Genomic DNA, 17988 nt, shown 5'->3' with positions numbered 1-17988 from the left:
CTCTATTCTGACTTATTGGGAAAAGGGAATTAAATGGGATTTTTTAAAATTTAAGTAGCAAGCCATTTATGCTGATGTCTCACTCTCTCCGAAGAATAAATATATACTATAAATAGGAAAATTAATTATTAAAGAACGTAACTGATCCCGTCGCATGCTTATCGCATCATAGGCCTATTCTGTAGCCACTGCTATAGCAACCAGTTTTGCAGCCGAACAATCCTCGGGCGCCGCGTAACTACGTACAGCGGTCGTTGGTGACGTATCCCCTTTGGGAAGCTGGAGGAAGAGACTCTGAGGAAGGAAGGTGAGTGACAGGTTCTTGCGCCCCCAACGCTTCAGCCTTTCTTGCACCTCTTAAAAAAAAATAAAATCTTGTTTCCGCTAATGGAAAAGCCGCATAGTTTGGTCCTATTTCAGAGCCCTCCCCACCTCTGAGCTCCCCCAGTGACTCCCTTTATGGGATTCCCTTCTCTTCCAAATAAAAATGGAGCTTTTCCTCCCTTTTGTTGTGTTCTCTGCCGCGCTGTTTTTAAACTGATATCGATCCTTCCTTCCATGTTATAAGTAGGCCTTTTCTTGCGCTGCGATATTGCCCCTCAGCCCGGATTTCATTGCCTTCCTTCATTGAAAGGGCGACCGGGCGGGGGTGGGGGGGTGGGGGTGACACATGGGGAACTGTGTTTTTAAAAGGCAGCATTGCTGGAGGAGGGATTTCCTCTAGAATTTGGCAATGAAATGAATGGAAACGCAGACCTTTTGTGGGAGAAGTAATGGATAGATTTAGAAAAATGCTTAAACAGGCAGAATAAGATGAGACATCAACCAAAAATCCTTTTATTCTTTGTAGTTTTCTTTTTAGGTTGTATTTTTATTGTACACAAAACTTAATAATATTAAAAATAATCACTTGGTGAAGAAAAATGTATAGGCAAAAAAATCCACTCAATTAGTTTTTTAGTAGCCTCTATTTTGGGAAAAAGTTTTCCCCAACTATACATATTTACATGTTGCAGTCAATTTATATTTATTTTTTCAAATTTATATAGTTGTCCATCTCACAGATGTGATTCTGGGTGACATAAAAATAAAAAGGACAATAAAAGATAAATAAACTTTAAAAACAATAAAATACATACCATGGAGTATAGTAAGTCATATTGTGAGCTCTTCAATTTCCCAAGGATAGGGTCAGTGCTAACCTCACCTTGGAAGTAGTGGGGTGGGATGATGTTGAAGATAGCGGTTTAAAAAAGCATGAATGTTGATTGTTATAATTTATTTATTTTATTAAATTTATATGCCGCCCTTCTCCCTAAGGACTCAGGGCGGCGCACAACAATAAAAATTAAAAACATAAAATAGAAAATTTAAAAAAGAATTAAACAATAAATACAATAATTATATGACAATTTAAAAACCAGTAAAAAGCTAATTAAAACCGTAGTCAGTCCAGGCCCGCTTGTTGGAACAACCACGTCTTCAGGTCACAGTGGAAGGACCGAAGGTCACGGGTCATCCTGTCTGAAATTTCCTTTCAGATGTGAACAAAATACATACCTCAGGTTTCTATTTACTGTGATCCATAGGCATTTTCCTTATCTACTGTATTTACTAGTTTGGGAGAGGAGAAATCTATAATTTTCCAGATGTTGAACCATCACCATTTATTCCTAATTATTGGCATTTATTTATTTATTTATTTATTTATTCGTTTTATATACCGCCCTTCTCCCGGAGGACTCAGGGCGGTGTACAGAGCAAAGTAAGTATACAATAAACCAACAATAAAACAAATAAAACCCCAGATCTACAAATAAAACCCCAAATCTATCAGGCCAGGCCGGCTTGCTGGAATAGATAGGTTTTTAGATCTCGCCGAAAGGTGCGAAGGTCGGGGGCCATCCGGATTTTGGCTGGTAAGCGGTTCCAGAGGATTGGCGCACTCACCGAGAATGCTCTCCCCCTGGGGGTCACCAGCCGGCATTCTCTGACCGGTGGCACCCTGAGGAGGCCCTCTCTGTGGGAGCGCACAGGACGGAGGGGTGTTGACGCTGGCAGTAGGTGCTCCCGTAGGTAATCCAGACCCATGCCATGTAGGGCTTTGTATGTCATCACTAGCACCTAGCATGTTGTGTTAGACTTGAGAATTGGAATATGGAAAAGTCAGAGGTCCTCAGTCTACTCATATGCTGATTTTTTTTAACCTATATTAGAAGATTGAGTTGGCTTTAGGATTTCCTATAAGCAGTACTGTCTACTGCCTTTAAGACTATAACAAAAAGCATATCTTATAGTATTTCAGACAGAACATGTAACACTGCAAGCTAATAGTTGCGTAATGCTAGAATAACTTCAATAACAAAGATGATAAAGGGAAATAGCTATCAGTTATATTGGTTTTCAAATGTCAGCTACGCCATATTGAAATCCCAGGTAGAGGGTATTGCAGGTGGATGCACACTGCTGAGTGGAGACCGGGGGGGGGGGAGAGGGGGGAGAGTGCTATGGATTTGTAATCTGTAAAGTGTAAAGTGCAGCAAAAAGATATTTTTTATAAAAACAGTCATTAGCCTTTCAGATTTAGTTATTTATTCTTTACTTCGGTTTATTAATTTTTTTAATTCACCTTTACTACATATTTATTTTTTTATTTTTTTATTTTTTTTAATTACATTTATATCCCGCCCTTCTCCGAAGACTCAGGGCGGCTTACAAACTTAGCAGTAGTAGCCTTCATTCTATGTATATGCCTGCTTGTTAGGGCTTTCACACCCCCCCCAAGCGGCATTATTACAAAGTCAGCTTATTGCCCCCAACAATCTGGGTTCTCATTTTACCTACCTCGGAAGGATGGAAGGCTGCGATTTTAAAGATTTTTGTAGCTTGTTTAATAGTTGCATGAATAGGGCATTTAGGACCAACCAGCAACTTGGTTAGCCTTAGGTAAGGGTAAAGGTTCCCCCGCACATGCGTGCTAGTCGTTTCCGACTCTAGGGGCCGGTGCTCATCTCCATTTCAAAGCCGAAGAGCCAGCGCTTGTCCGAGGACGACTCCCTGGTCATGTGGCGAGCATGACTAGACGCCAAAAGCGCACGGAACGCTGTTACCTTCCCACCGTAGTGGTCCCTATTTTTCTACTTGCATTTTTACGTGCTTTCGAACTGCTAGGTTGGCAGAAGCTGGGACGAGTAACAGGCGCTCACTGTTACGCGGCACTCGGGATTTGACCTGCCAAACTGCCGACCTTCTGATCAACAAGCTCAGCACCCTAACCCACTGAGCCTTAGTGATCAGTTATAATTCCTACTGTTTTCAGCTTTACAGAAGTCAAAGCAAATTTAGCATGCTAGACACATTTTTATAGATAAAAATAGCTAAATTTTCATAGCCCTTTTGTTTGTGATTCAACTGTAAAGATATAGCACTACAATCTGAATGCAGTGCTCTCTGAAATTCTTTCTAACCTTTGAAACAGAACTTTTTTCTTTTCCCCCCTTTTAGCTGATGCCAAAAGATGGAGCCTCCTGAGGTTACTCTAATTGAAGGTGTGGGAGATGAAGTGACTGTGGTGGCTGGTATAATGGTCCTTATTATGGCCTTGGTCCTGGCCTGGCTCTCTACGTATGTTGCAGATGGTAGCAACCATCTTCTAGGGACTGTCGTGGCTACTGGAGATTCATCAGTGATCCATCTGAACCCCATTGAAAACTATGTGGGAAATTCTGCTCCTGAACAATCTGAGCCACAGAATGCTACAGAAGATACTGAAGAAAAGGCAGATGAAGGTTCTGCTTCTGGCACCAGTCTTATGGTAGAGCAAGTTGATAATGGCAGTGGCTCTGATGCTGCTTTAGACTGTCTATTGGACATTCAGGGTGTGCCACAAAGGACCTTTTTTATAGATGGAGTTTCTCAGGAAAGCCAGGGAGTTCCACAAACAGAAGCCAATATGGAGGAAAGTGAGCCAAACCCAGGCTTCATCAAAGTGCGTCTGAAATTCCTCAATGATACAGAAGAAGTGGCTATTGTAAAGCCAGAAGATACCATAGGCATTCTGAAGAGGTACTATTGAATATTAACATATATTTGCTTGGTGTGCTGTCTTTGTTGGTTTGAAAAATATAATTATATAGGTTTTTTAAAAAAAAATCATCCCAGAGTAGATTAGAACAAAATGGTATATTGTTTTGTCATCATACAGTAGATCATCTCTTTCAAAAAGATTTGATTTTGGAACCCTCGGAATAGTTTTAAGACTTTTTTCACTTTATACTACATATTTAAAAGAAACTTAATGTGGGAGGGAATCAAACCCCGCTGGTAAATGGATGGAGATCACTTCAGCAATCACCATATACTTTTTCTTCCATTTTGGAATCATGGGGGATGTCTAAACTCCCTAAACCTGTTGAGAGTAACTGATTATTCTGACGTATAGCACAATACAGTGCTCGACTTATGACCACAAGTGAGTTCAAAATTTATGGTGCCAAGTGAGAAATTTGTTAAGTAACTTTTGCCCCATTTTACAATCTTTCTTGCCACAGTTGTTAAGTAAATCACCGCAATTGTTAAGTTAATAACCTGGTTGTTAAGTGAATCTGGCTTCCCTACTGATTGTGCTTGTCAGAAGGTCACAAAAGGAGTTCACATGACCTGGGAAACTGCAGCTGTTATAAATATTAATCAGTTGCCAAGCATCCAAATTTTAATTATATGACCACGGGGATGCTGTAATGGTTGTAAGTGTGAAAAATGGTCATACGTTACTTTTTCCATTGCCATTGTAACTTTGGTTACTAAATGAACAGCTATAAGTCGAGGACTGCCTGTATTTATACAACCATGGTCACAATGGGAAAAAAAGCTTAGAAATTGCATTGTTGAATGTTGAGCACGATAGACATTATTGCATGAGTGAGTTAAAATGTGTAAAGTATATTAAAGTGTTATAAAAACACTATTAATAAATTCTACCTTGACTATTTTGTGATAAAATAAATGTTGATTTCCCTATAAAGGATCACCAGTTTATTAGAATATGAGATATCACATTTTTTCTAACATTTTTATTTATCTATGTTCTTTCTAAAGCAAATATTTCCCAGGCCAGGAAAGTCAGATGAAATTTATCTACCAGGGTCAGCTGCTCCAAGACCAGGCACGGACTCTGCAGTCCCTCAATATACTGGACAATTGTGTAATCCACTGTCATCTCTCCCAGACCGTTTCTGCCATTCCTGACACTGTGGTAGCACCATCAGAAGCTGGGGGTATTACTTTGAGCATGAGTGACTTGATGATTCCGATTTTTATGCTGATGCTGGCAGTAATCTGGTATTTCCGCATCAACTACCGCCAGTTATTCACAGCACCTGCCACCATTTCCTTGGTTGGAGTGACTGTATTTTTTAGTTTTCTTGTTTTTGGAATGTATGGACGGTGAGCAGCTATGGGGGAAGAAAAGTTTCAGCTACTTTTTCAACCAAAATACTTTTTATCTGACATGCTCACTTGTTAGTAACCTACAGCACCAAGAAATGCTCTTACCCAGAATTCTACACAAATTGAAAAAAGGCTCTACATTTGAAAAACAAAACAAAATCTTATTTATACATTTTCTGTGGATATCTGGATATTTTTGAAACCATTAGTAAAAGATGAAGATATGACACCTGAAGAAGAGTAAGGCATCAGCAGCTCCTCTACTTTCCATTATTTGGTTTCCACTTAAAACAATTCTCTTCCATTATATATGTCATCTAAGAACAATTTGGCTGGTCACACCAGTTTTCTTCATAATTACGATTAGAAAGTTATTGATGATTGGCCTGAAATCCAATTCCTGACTTCTATCTCTTGGACATCTTTTGAAACCCTCAATAGAGGAGGAGGGTTTTTTAGCTTAAATGTTTGTCTAAATATATTGCTTCTTAGACAAACATGGAAGGAATGATCTTGATTCACATTTCTTTTATTAATTCCACTGTGTCTAATTATCTAGTGCTAAATGATCCAGTGCTCTTCATGAATGCCAATGAATCTACAATGGGGTGGAACAAATGGAATATCTGTCTCCTGCAGTTCACATAGATTAATATCTCAAAATCAGGTATTTTCAAAATGTGTTCTGCAGATATCTGGCTGTACCTTAGCTCGGGGCTACAGATTTAATCAGTCCCTACCAGAAATATGAATGCATGTTGATGGGTAAGGCACAGCAAGTTGAGATTGCAAACTGGATGCCTATTTGGTGCACACTGCGCTTGCTTGAGACAAGATAACAGCTACACTTAGAGCTTCCTATCAACTGTTTAGGCAGCTTGTTTACCTTTTGTAGGTAACATATATGATGACATGTGCCTGCCCAGTCAAGCAGAAGGTCTGTGCTGTCATCAATATTTTTGAATGTTATTCATATGTAGGTTAATCTAGTTATAGTTTTATACTCCACTGATTCTATTCTCTTTGAAGCATGATTACTTCAAATGAATTTTCTTGTAGATAGGAGTTAATCAAAGTGTTAAAGTCAGGTTACCGACATGGAGTTCACTGCAACATTCCCAAAGTCTGAGCTAACACAATTATTACTGAGTAGGAGTTTCTATTGGTAAGCAATGTTATTTTAAAGATAGGATTGGATAATATTTAATTAGCCCCAAAGTTGTAAATCTTATTGGTCAAGAGGAATATTATGTTTTTAGATATCATGGTTACAGTGAAGCTCAAGTTAAATTGCAGACTTAAACTTCCAATCACCAGTGCCAAGCAAAAATATCTAAATGCTGCTCAAAGCTACCCTGTAATGCTTTCAGTTACTGTAGCTTCTAAAATCAAGGCATTAAGAACAGATTACGGTAACAAAATTGTTTTTGACCTGAGGCTTGCCAGATCCTTTGAGAGATGCTTTGGAATTTATAAGAATGTATACAAAGTTCTTTTTTGTTAAGTCATTAAAGCAGCCACATTTTTTCTAACCTTTCTAGCTACTTAGGAATGCATTTCTGGGCATGCACACACAGACTTAGTAGCTATGCATGTACATGAATAGGGACACAACTGGCTGCTTCCAAAGAAGTTGTCTAAATCAAGAAAAATGACATTGCTGTTGGAAAAGAAGTGCTCCATATATGTTTCTGTATGCTAAAAAGTGCTCTTGAGGGATTTGTACAGCTCTAATTTTAAGTACATTTTTGCTTGATATGTTGTCTGAAATGTGTACTACTTGTAAAAAAGAAAAAAAAAGTATAAATATTCCTGGTAGTTGTTTTTTCTGTGCAGATATTCTGAGTTTAAGGCTAGAGGGAAAATAAAAGCAAACCTGTAAATAACTAAATAATCTGAATAATTAGATGGGGCCATTTTGCTAATGCTTATTCATAGGCATCTAAGTAAGATATTTCTAAATGACTTGGATATACTTGCAAGTCTGTTGTAGAAAATAAAGACTATCATAGTAAAGTGTACTTACTACACAACAGTTTTTTTCTCATCAGGAAATCTTTCAAAAAGATCTGCAATAACTGCAGAAAAATTGGGTGTTTTTATAAGATGTCTGTATTTGTACAAATAAGGCAGTCTGTTGAAATCCAAATTCTGTATTAGGTAAAGTTGAATTTTTGTAAACTGAATGATTAGCTTAGGTAAGCCAATCTTTGTTCAGTGTTATAATTTACTTCAGAGAAAGGAAAAAATATTTGCAGAATTCTAAAGCCCATATTTTGTAGAGCATTGTTTTGTTTAACCTATTTTGTCTGTTTGTTAAAAGTACAAAGTGCAATCCAAACATATTGGCTGGATTCACAAGCCAAGATTAAAAAACTGCAGTTGCTGTTTTCAAATAACATGTTATATGCAAGCAAGCAATTTAATGGGATGGGTTGCATCACACATTAGGGCAATGAGTGTTCCCACAACACAATGAACCAAAAATCACCTTTACCCCTCCTAGTGTAGTCTAGCATGTTATATAAATTGAGATAGAATCTTCAAACTATTCATGCTGTTGTATTCATGTCACACTTCTGCTTTAGCAGCAAATATAGAGACTAAAAATGATCTTCAACCTTTAAAAGGACAGGGCTCCATAGAAGGGGGAAAGGGGGTATTTCTGAGTATCTTTAGGTACTGCAGTTAGAGTAGAATAATTAGTGTTTTCTTTCAAAAACAACCAGTGACTCTAGTTTATTTGAAAGACCAGATTCCACAGTGCATTTTTAAAAAAGCATGTCTATCACTGTAACGTATTACAAAACATTTTGAAAAATCCCTTTCTCTCAAAGCATATAAAGCCAAAAATAACCTTAATCAGTACCAAGCAGAGTTACAGTTTATTTACACAAGCATTACACAATCCATGAATGGGAAGAAGAAAATACAGATTTGATAGTTTTTTTTAATATCTAGCTACCTGTACAGGCTGAGATTATATAGACAAACATTTTTTTAAAAAATCGGAGACCACAGTACAGTACTTTCTTCAATGATTTTTGCACATGTTCAGAAATATTATATAGGTGCAGTTTATACATCAACAAATTAAAAAACTCTTAATCCATTCATGATAGAATACAGTTTTTTTCAAGTGAAACAGGCCCTACCTTAAAAAATAATGGGTGCAGGTGCAGATGCAGAGCCATATATAAAATGACCTCTGTTCTCCCTTTTGCTAAATTAATATTCAAAGTACCCAGAGTCTACACTTCCAAAGTTGCCTGAAACATGATCCCAAAAGCTTGAGTTGCAGTCATGGGAAACAAACAAAGATCTTGTCTTATTCTTTCACACTGGCTATTTTTATATTGCTGCAATAGTAAAAAGTTAGCCACATTTTGATGATACATAATTTAAGTATGTAGCTACTTGTTATCAGGCAGTGAACAGCAACAAATTTTCCACTTTTTCCACCTACCTTGGAAAGATTCAATTAAAACCAAATAATTCAGCTACATTCCAAGGAGGTATTAGGCAACTGTCTGATCCATACTTACATAGCTATCATAGAATACTGAGTCATGTATTTAAAAACATTTGCTAAATATGAAATCTAGGCAATGCAGAAGTAATGTTTTGTAGATTGTGATCAGATAAAGGAACAAGATCAAGATTTTTGCAAACAGGTTTTCCTTGTTTAACACAGAACACCACAAAACAAGGTTTCCTACCAATGTCCAGCAAGATCTTTCAGGAAGGCCCGTATTGGTCCCAGAATACTCCCTATGCAACATACCTTTTGCCCAAGGATATAATGGTGAGAAAAGACCAACCTCAGTAATGTTGACTTCCTATGTCTGCTATTTTAACCTGAAGCAATTTGGGCCATTCACATATCCTCCAATCCAGCACAGAAGCTGCAACAGATCGAGCATCTATTGCCTTAACATAAGCACTATGGTAAACAGAATTTGCCTCTGCATGTAACAGCACCAGAAAAGCGTGTGGAACTCTCGGGAGGAAGGAAGAACTTGGTGGTCCTTTAAAGATTCTCCTTGTAATGTGCATGTGCTGAAAGCTTTTCACTTCAAGACAGTTAGTGGGGATTTTTCAGAGAGCTTTCCCTGCTGGAATTGAGCTATGGATTTTAACAGTGGAAAACATGGAGTTTCCTCCATCTTTTCAGCAAGGATTTTTTTTTAGTTGCTAGGAACAAAGAGAGGGAAAAGCAAAAGCAGCAAAAGAAAGTTGTCAGCCATCTCAATCCAGGCAACAGCCTCAAGCAGTTGTTATTTGCAATCTGGATTTTCTGCTACTATGGAAAATTAGCTACAAACATTCTCACATTAGGAAGGAAAGAGCTAAGCTTTAGCATCAGTAGATACAACAAATGATATTTTTTCATGTGCACGCTTTTGCAATAAAAGAGGGCACAGATTTTGAAGTGATTACATGGCTTCTGTACAGTTCTACACAATGTAAACATTCAGGAAGGGTACAATGAAAAAAGCAAAGAGGCAATATTCCTTAGAACAGGGGTCCCCAACCACCGGTCCGTGGACCAGTATTGGGCCGTGGCATGCAAGCAACTGGTCCGCACAAACAAGCAAAGCCCCATCTGCAAGAGGCAGGCAGCACACAAAACTACATCCCTCCTGGTCCATGGAAAAACCTCTCTCCACGGAACCAGTCCCTGGTGCCAAAAGGTTGGGGACCTCTGCCTTAGAAGTAATACTGCAATTTCTAGCATCTATCTGCAAAATCATTAGACCATCATGATTTATGGCACTAGATTTAAAACAGCAGTTGTCTGTAAAAAGAACAAAACAGCAGGAATGAAGTGGAGGGAAAACACTTTGAGGGGTGGGAGTGGTTGAAGGGGAGAGTAAAACTATTAATCTTAAAAGAAGCATATATTCTCCCTCCCAGTCCCTCATCCCTAACTTTCTTGATTTTCCCCTTAATACTCCAGTACTGTTTATTTTCACTGACTGAGTCATTCAAATCCAAATAAGTCATTTAAACTAATTTAAGGAGAAATTAAGGTCAGAACACAATCTCCCTACCTGGATTCAATGAGATGTTAAATAGAGCTGTTTTAAAATTCAGTAACTCAGATTTATAGCCAATTGTCAGGGATGTTTTAAAATGTGTGTTAACTTATATGTATAAAGTATTGCAAGTATTGGAGTATTGGCTTATCAAGATTGGACAAAATTAGTATCCAAGCACATGTAAGGAAGTTAACTGTTTCACCAGTTTCCTGATATCCATATATCAGGAAGAATACAGCTCCGGATTCTTAATGCTGCTTTGTGTAAGATTTTTGAGATGCTACTGGTAAAGAAGCAGATAGTGTCAGGAAAGGAAATAGTGACCACAGCAGCAACATCTACTCAACCGTCTCTGCCCATCTCAGCACATTAGGATAACTACAATCTTGTGCCACTTGTCCAATAAAGAGACAACGAAGAGGCCACTGGAGTAGACACTTAAGACAAAAGGGTAAGCACTGATTCCCCTCCTTTCTGCCATACCCTTTGAAATCAACAAAAGAGCACAGGCAGATTTATATGCATAGATGCTTCCCAGCCCTGCCAATTCAGTCTCTAGCATTGCTAAGCAAATATGATGTCACCATATATATATATATATATATATATATATATATATATATATATATATATATATATATATATATATATATATATAGTCATGATTGAACAATCACTAACATCACAATAAATAGACAAATTGAAGCAGGAAGAAGGAGATCAAGTCCTTCCTGATTGATGGAGGTGCTGTCCACCTTTAAGGCCCACCTCAAACCACCCCCATTCCTTTTGGTAGGAGCCCACTCCCCAAAGCAATCTTAGTCTTTTATTATATATCTGGTGGGCTCAGGACTACGCCATGTGTGTAGGAGGCTTGAGGGAAGGGCAGTGAACACATGCAGCCATCTCTCTTCACATTCTTGTAAAGGATGTCCGCAAGGGACCACTTGAGAGGATACCAGCCAGATCTGTCACCTTTTCTGGGTTAGAAAGGAACTAGAACAGATTCCGGGGCCCTCCCTGTTTTTCTCATCCAAGCATTATTCAATTTATGTCATCATAGAGGCTGGGAGTAGGAGGGGCAAGTGGTTTAGGCTTCAGTTTCTTTTTACTGGAGCTAATTCCTGGAGCACCTCCTACCAGGCTCATGTGTGGTTTCTTCTTTTTGGTTTTTCGGGATTCAGAGTTGTTTGTACCTGTTGTGGGGAGGAAAAAAAATGCATGTTGAAGTATTGTGCCTGCCTGTTTTCAGTCCTGTTTTTCAAATAACTTCCTTGTTCTTCAATGAGTATATGCCAATTTTGCCTGGGAAGCAATTTGTAATGCTTTGAAAAACTTCTCACTGCCCATTCCCAAGATGAAAGGATAAATCACTTCCACTGAAAAGCACTGCCAAGGAAGGATAAATTCTGCTGTCAAATCTGTGTGGCCCATTTGCATACACGAGTCATCAAGTAAAGAACATTCCCAGGAGAATCATCATATTATAATTACAAATAATCGCCAATGCAATCACAATACAGCATAAATTTTACAGTTGAGCACAGCCAGAGAACATACAATGCCATGAGTCAGTATTTACAATACTTTTATCAAATAAAAAGATTTAATGGCAGCTACAGTGATAAAATGAACGTGTCTCTTTTTTAGTTCCTTTTGATTTGCCACACTTGCACTTGCTGTAACTGTGAGTTAGAGTAAGTTGCATACACTTTTACGTCAACATTATTTTGAAGCATTTGCCTACTAAACTTCTGTCAATTTCTTTAAAAAATGGAGCAGTGATCAAAAATGTGTGGCTTCTACATGTTGCAGACCAAGAATGCTCACAGGATTCAGACAGCATAGCAACTGACAGTAGATGAAAGATTAGCATTTTAATAAAATCTTCACTGGCCATTGGCTCTCTCTTATTTAGGGGACTATTAGTTCTTTTGGGATTTTCCTTTCTTATTGTGCCTCTACATAGTCAAGAATAAGGAAGTTGCTTTCACTATCTCAACCACTGTTTTGATAGAGATAATGGGCAGAATCTTCTATATAAATAATTGCCGATGAATTAGCTGATCATAGGTGAAAAGAAGTCAAGAATAATCTTTTTTCAGGTAATCTGCTCATTAATTTTTAGACCTTTCAGGAAAGAACCATTATATTCTTTGGCAACCTGTGGAAACCTCTCATATTCCTAAAAGTTGGAGTTGTATGTATTCAACAATCATGTTATGATAGCAAATAGTATGGTAGAATCCTACAACTCAAACCATACAAAATGAGCTACTGCAACAAATTCTGATGTTAAGAATTAGAGGAAAGGTAGAAAAGCATCTAGTGCTGACAATGGTTAGCATCCCATGTGCATAAGTATGAACACGATAAACCAGATATCCTAAGTGATAATGCTTTGATGTCCTTGCTCCTTCTACAGTTGCAAGAAAAAGTATGTGAACCCTTTGGGATTACGTGGACTTTTGCATGAATTGGCCATAAAATGCGCTCTAAACGTCATGTAAGTCACAACAATAGAAAAACACAGTCTGCTTAAAATAATACTACACAAACATTAGCTGTTGTCATGTTTTAATTGAACATAAGATGGAAACATTCACAGTGCTGGGTGGAAAAAGTATGTGAACCCCTAGCCTAATGACTTCTCCAAGAGCTAATTGGAGCCAGGAGTGAGCCAACCTTGACTCCAATCAGTGTGATGATATTGGATGTGTTGCTGACAGCTGTCCTACCCTTTAAAAACACACACCTGTTTTGGGTTTACTGGTCTCAAGAAGCACTGTCTGATGTGAACCATGCCTTGCAGAAAAGAGCTCTCAGAAGACCTACGATCAAGAATTGTTGACTTGCATGAAGCTGGAAAGGGTTGCAAAAGTATCTCCAAAAGCCTTGATGTTCATGTGTCCATGGTAAGACAGTCTACAAATGGAGAAAGTTTAGCACTGTTGCTACTCTCCCTAGGCGTGGTCGTCCTGTAAAAATGACTGCAAGAGCACAGCGCATAATGCTTAATGAGGTAAAGAAGAATCCTAGAGTGTCAGCTAAAGACCTACAGAAATCTCTGCCACATGCTAACATTTTTGTTGACACATCTACAATAAGGAAAACATTAAACAAGAATGGAGGACATGGGAGGACACCACGGAGGAAGCCATTGCTGTCCAAAAAAAATATTGCAGCACGTTTGAAGTTTGCAAAAGAGCACCTGGATGTTCCACAGCACTACTGGGAAAATATACTGTGGACAGATGAAACCAAAATTGAGTTGTTTGGGAAAAACACACAACACTATGTGTGGAGAAAAAAAGGCACAGCACACCAACATCAAAACCTCATCCCCACTGTAAAACATGGCGGAGGGAGCATCATGGTTTGGGGCTGCTTTGCTGCCTCAGGGCCTGGACGGATTGTTGTCATTGATGGGAAAATGAATTCCAGAGTTTATCAGGACATTTTGCAGGAAAACATATGACCATCTGTCCGCCAACTGAAGCTCCGCAGAGGATGGGTGATGCAACAGGACAATGACCCAAAGCATACAAGTAATTCAACAAAACAATGGCTTCAACAGAACAGAATACGCCTTCTGGAGTGGCCCAGTCAGAGTCCTGACCTCAACCCAAATTGAAATGCTGTGGCATGACCTTAAGAGAGCGATTCACACCAGACATCCCAAGAATATTGCTACACTGAAAGAGTTTTGTGAAGAGGAGTGGTCCAAAATTACTCCAGATCGTTATGCAGGTCTGATCTGCAACTACAGGAAACGTTTGGTTGAGGTTATTGCTGCCAAAGGAGGGTCAACCAGTTATTAAGTCCAAAGGTTCACATACTTTTTCCACCCTGCACTGTGAATGTTTCCATCTTATGTTCAATTAAAACATGACAACAGCTAATGTTTGTGTAGTATTATTTTAAGCAGACCGTGTTTTTCTATTGTGACTTACATGACGTTTAGAGCGCATTTTATGGCCAATTCATGCAAAAGTCCACGTAATCCCAAAGGGTTCACATACTTTTTCTTGCAACTGTATGTTCATCAGTAGAATGTGCTAGGAAACAACAAGGCAAACAAGCAAATACTCCTACAGCCTCACAATTAGAAGTTATCTTGAGTTCCAGTATTTAAGATGCAAGCCATTATCACTTCAGCCTGCTCTCTCATCAGGCAACCATACACATTCTTACTTGCTTTTGATGAAGCTGAATCAGAAGGAGAGATATCTGAAGAACCATCCCACTGAAGCCGGCTCATGAGTGCTTGACTTTCTGCCACATCAAAGCTATCGTTTTCCACACTGCTTTCTGTTTCAGGAAGTGAGCTAAGGGGAAAAATATATGAAAAGAGGAAAAAGATCAAGGTCAATTATCTTAACTGTAGCAACAGCTAACAGAGAAACCCAACCTGTACTGGTAGAGGTACAGGCAGTCTCAACACAGCTTTGGAGGCCGGTTCTACAGCACCCCCAAATGCTACCATTGTCATTGTTACATGAAAAATAAAAGACAATGATTAATACATAAAGAGTCATCAACTATGTTACTATTCTAATTTTATTTACACTTAAATTTCATTATTTTGCCCTAGCCCCACCTGCATTTTCTGGCAATCCCAGTATTATAATTACAAAGGCAACATGCATTTCTTGGACAGAAAGAGGCTGTGCTCGCCTGTCGTGTACTGTCAGAAAGAAAAAGCAGAAAAGACACTGCTTTCAACTGTCAATCCACATTCAATGCTGTTGTCTCTCAAAGAAAACCCTTAGTTATACTTTAATAAATGCTCAGCATTTCAACCCACACACTTAAGATCATTTTTCAGCTCAGATTTTCCTCCTCTGGTAATTTACTTCAACTGTTTACTCTAAGGCCTGAAATCTTTTCAGGCCTCATTATATTATCTCATGTGTTGGTCTGGATGCTCTAAAGAAATAGTTTTTAAATGGCTCGAGTCATATGGGATTTCAACAATCTCCAAACTGACATGAAAAATGGCTGATCTTGCAAGATTTAACTATGTGCAAATATATACTTGGCTTCACCATGTTATCTTGGAGTCTTCCAGAAGATATACTGCAACCTCAGGTCTGGAATTCCTTGAGTGTTAACTTACAATCTAAAGAAGTAAAATCCTACAAAGATAGATTCTATCAATGCAGTTTGTGTTAAGGCAATGAACAAGGAAACAAAATGTTTTGAGATGTGCTATTAGATCAGGAAAGTCTCTTTTTAAAACAACAACCAGGCATTCTTGAAGTTCCAAGAGGCTGTGCTATTTCCCCCCCTCCCCCCATTTTCCACTACGTTTATATTCTTTATTTCTTTTAGAGTAGATTTCTAACCCAGATATGCTTGAAAACCTCTGGATGAGAAATGCCTAACTCTGAAAAGCCAAGAGTATCAATGTAAGGTTTTCTGGGGCTCAGAAATGGTAGGTTGCAAATTACCGAAAGTTATTCAGCTTCATTTATGCAATTAGCAAAATTCAGCAACATTCATACAGTTAAACAGTATGAAATATATTTTGGAGTAAAAGAGTTTCTCTTCCGCATTTCTTCCATCCTAATTACACTTACGCAGAGGATCCTAGGAGGTAGATCCTCACTGACCTCCGCTGTTCATCAGTGTGCTGGGGGCAGCGAAGAGACCTTCAGGCAAAGGATGAGATTAGAGAACAATCCCAGGTTGTGAAATACATGTTTCCTGCTCTTTCATCACCCACTCAGAATATATTTTTCAGCTCTGAGCATCCCAATCTGTCTTTAAAACAATAATTTATTGCTTGCATACACCTATTTACTAGCAGGGCAAAATCACTGTAGCAGTTTTTTTATTCTTTCTTTGAAAGCAAGTAATTCTCTTTTGTAACTGGAATTTGAAGACTTTAAGACCAAAAAGCAAATCCAAGCCAAGTTTTAGACAACTGGCTGGTGAGCAATTTTTACATCCCAGGATAGAATCTTAGCAACATCGTGTGAGAAAATTAAATATACTAAGTTATACACAATACAGATTGCTAAACTTAAGTTATATAATGTAAGCAATCTATTTTTAAAAAAGTTTTTTTTTCTGGAAGCAGAATTTGAATTTGTTTTTAAGTACTGGGATATTTGAATTACAGTATCTCAGTAGGTGACAGCACTTGGCTAATCTTTTTTGCACTTGAATACAACCACTCTGTCTTGCAGGATTGAGTTGGAGCTGCTTCCTCCCCTTCCAAACCCTCATAACCTCCAGATATTGGATCAGCATCAAAATGGCATCACCCGCTCAGCCAGAGATAGAGGTGTGTAACTAGGTGTCATCAGCACTCTGTGCCATCATATGGCCTCATCCAGCATATTCACATAGATGATTTTCAAACTTAGCAACTTTAAGATGTGTGGACTTTAACTCCCAGAATTCTCCAGCCAACATGCAACTTCTACTTGCATCGGAAGAAATTCTCCCAATGAAACAGAAGAAAATTAACATGGGAATCAGATGGTGTAAAAGGCCAATTTTATAGGTATTTTCACATGCTGTTCCTCTAATGCCATGTATGCCATCAACTGCCAGCAGTCCCGTTGACTTTTAGGCAGGACTAACAGATGATTTTGTACGTAAGAACTGAGCCAAGTCTGACTTGAATCAAGGACAAAGCATTGAAGCATTTTGATTTCCCAGGACAATCGACTATAGATCTTAATGTAGTTGTTTTGGAACAAAAAGAGACTTTTCCAGAGTAACTGAGTGGAAGACAGTGAACTTACATACATCAGTTATTTGCAGCTTATCTCAGAAAGTTTAAACAACTTTTAACACAGTACAACGGTTACTTGATAGGAACTTATAATTTGTACCCCACGAAACCTTGGATCTGTATAATCATCATGTTTTCCACTACCTTTGCCCATTTCATACCTATGTTTTTAAATCCTATGTTATGCCATTTCCTGCATCTGATAAAGCAGGTTGAAGCTCATGAAAGCTGGTGCCTTATAATAAAATGTATTAGTCTGAAAAAGTAGTTCCAAACTTTCCTAATAAATAAATACCTTTCCTTTTGAACAGGTATGTGGAAAGCTTTTATATAGCTGTTGTGTAGCTTCCAAGTTTCTGAATTTCTTGTAAGAAGCTAGTTAAAGCCAATTTCAGGATTAGCAAGAGATATTTTATTGTAGGCAAAGTATCCCTCACCAAGTTGCAAGGTTAAATTAAAATGGAAAGAATTCCCTTCCCACCTCTCTCTTCCAACATTTTTCCACAATATCACTTCCAATAATAGGGCTTCACTCAGGTAGCAAGTGTTTTGCAAGTTCTGCCAAAGAAAATATATTTTTCTTCCCCTCGATTTTCAATGCATATTTTCTCCCCAAGTGTGAATTCTGTTTTCAGTGAACAGTAGTGAAAAGATCAATTCCTGTAATCACAAGCAAGTAAGATTCCAAACTAGCCACAGCAAATGGGGCAAATCTGTGACCCAGAGACTTTTGCACTAGCAAACAAAGCA

At 38.3% G+C, this 17988-nt stretch overlaps 2 protein-coding genes across 2 annotated transcripts in view; one reads left to right on the top strand and one right to left on the bottom strand.

Moving 5' to 3' along the window:
- The first annotated feature begins 246 nt into the window (after positions 1-246).
- Positions 247-7838, top strand: TMUB2 (transmembrane and ubiquitin like domain containing 2). Its single transcript, XM_083378258.1, has 3 exons — positions 247-307; positions 3505-4065; positions 5098-7838. The coding sequence occupies exons 2-3, from the start codon at positions 3518-3520 to the stop codon at positions 5447-5449; spliced, it is 900 nt and encodes a 299-aa protein (XP_083234384.1). The 5' UTR covers positions 247-307; positions 3505-3517; the 3' UTR covers positions 5450-7838.
- A 476-nt stretch (positions 7839-8314) lies between these two features.
- ATXN7L3 (ataxin 7 like 3) overlaps positions 8315-17988 on the bottom strand; it is a 33283-nt gene continuing 23609 nt past the window's right edge. The window contains exons 11-13 of the mRNA XM_083377860.1: positions 16073-16144; positions 14685-14818; positions 8315-11686 (exon numbers count right to left, since the gene is read on the bottom strand). Of these exons, the coding sequence (XP_083233986.1) occupies positions 11535-11686; positions 14685-14818; positions 16073-16144 (358 nt within the window). The 3' untranslated portion in view covers positions 8315-11534. The remainder of the gene's footprint in view (positions 11687-14684; positions 14819-16072; positions 16145-17988) is intronic.

This window comes from Vipera ursinii (genome assembly GCF_947247035.1).
Source record: "Vipera ursinii genome assembly, chromosome: Z".
Lineage (NCBI taxonomy): Eukaryota > Metazoa > Chordata > Lepidosauria > Squamata > Viperidae > Vipera > Vipera ursinii.
The sequence above is the reverse complement of the archived record's forward strand: the minus strand, read 5'-3'. Positions and strand labels throughout refer to the sequence as shown.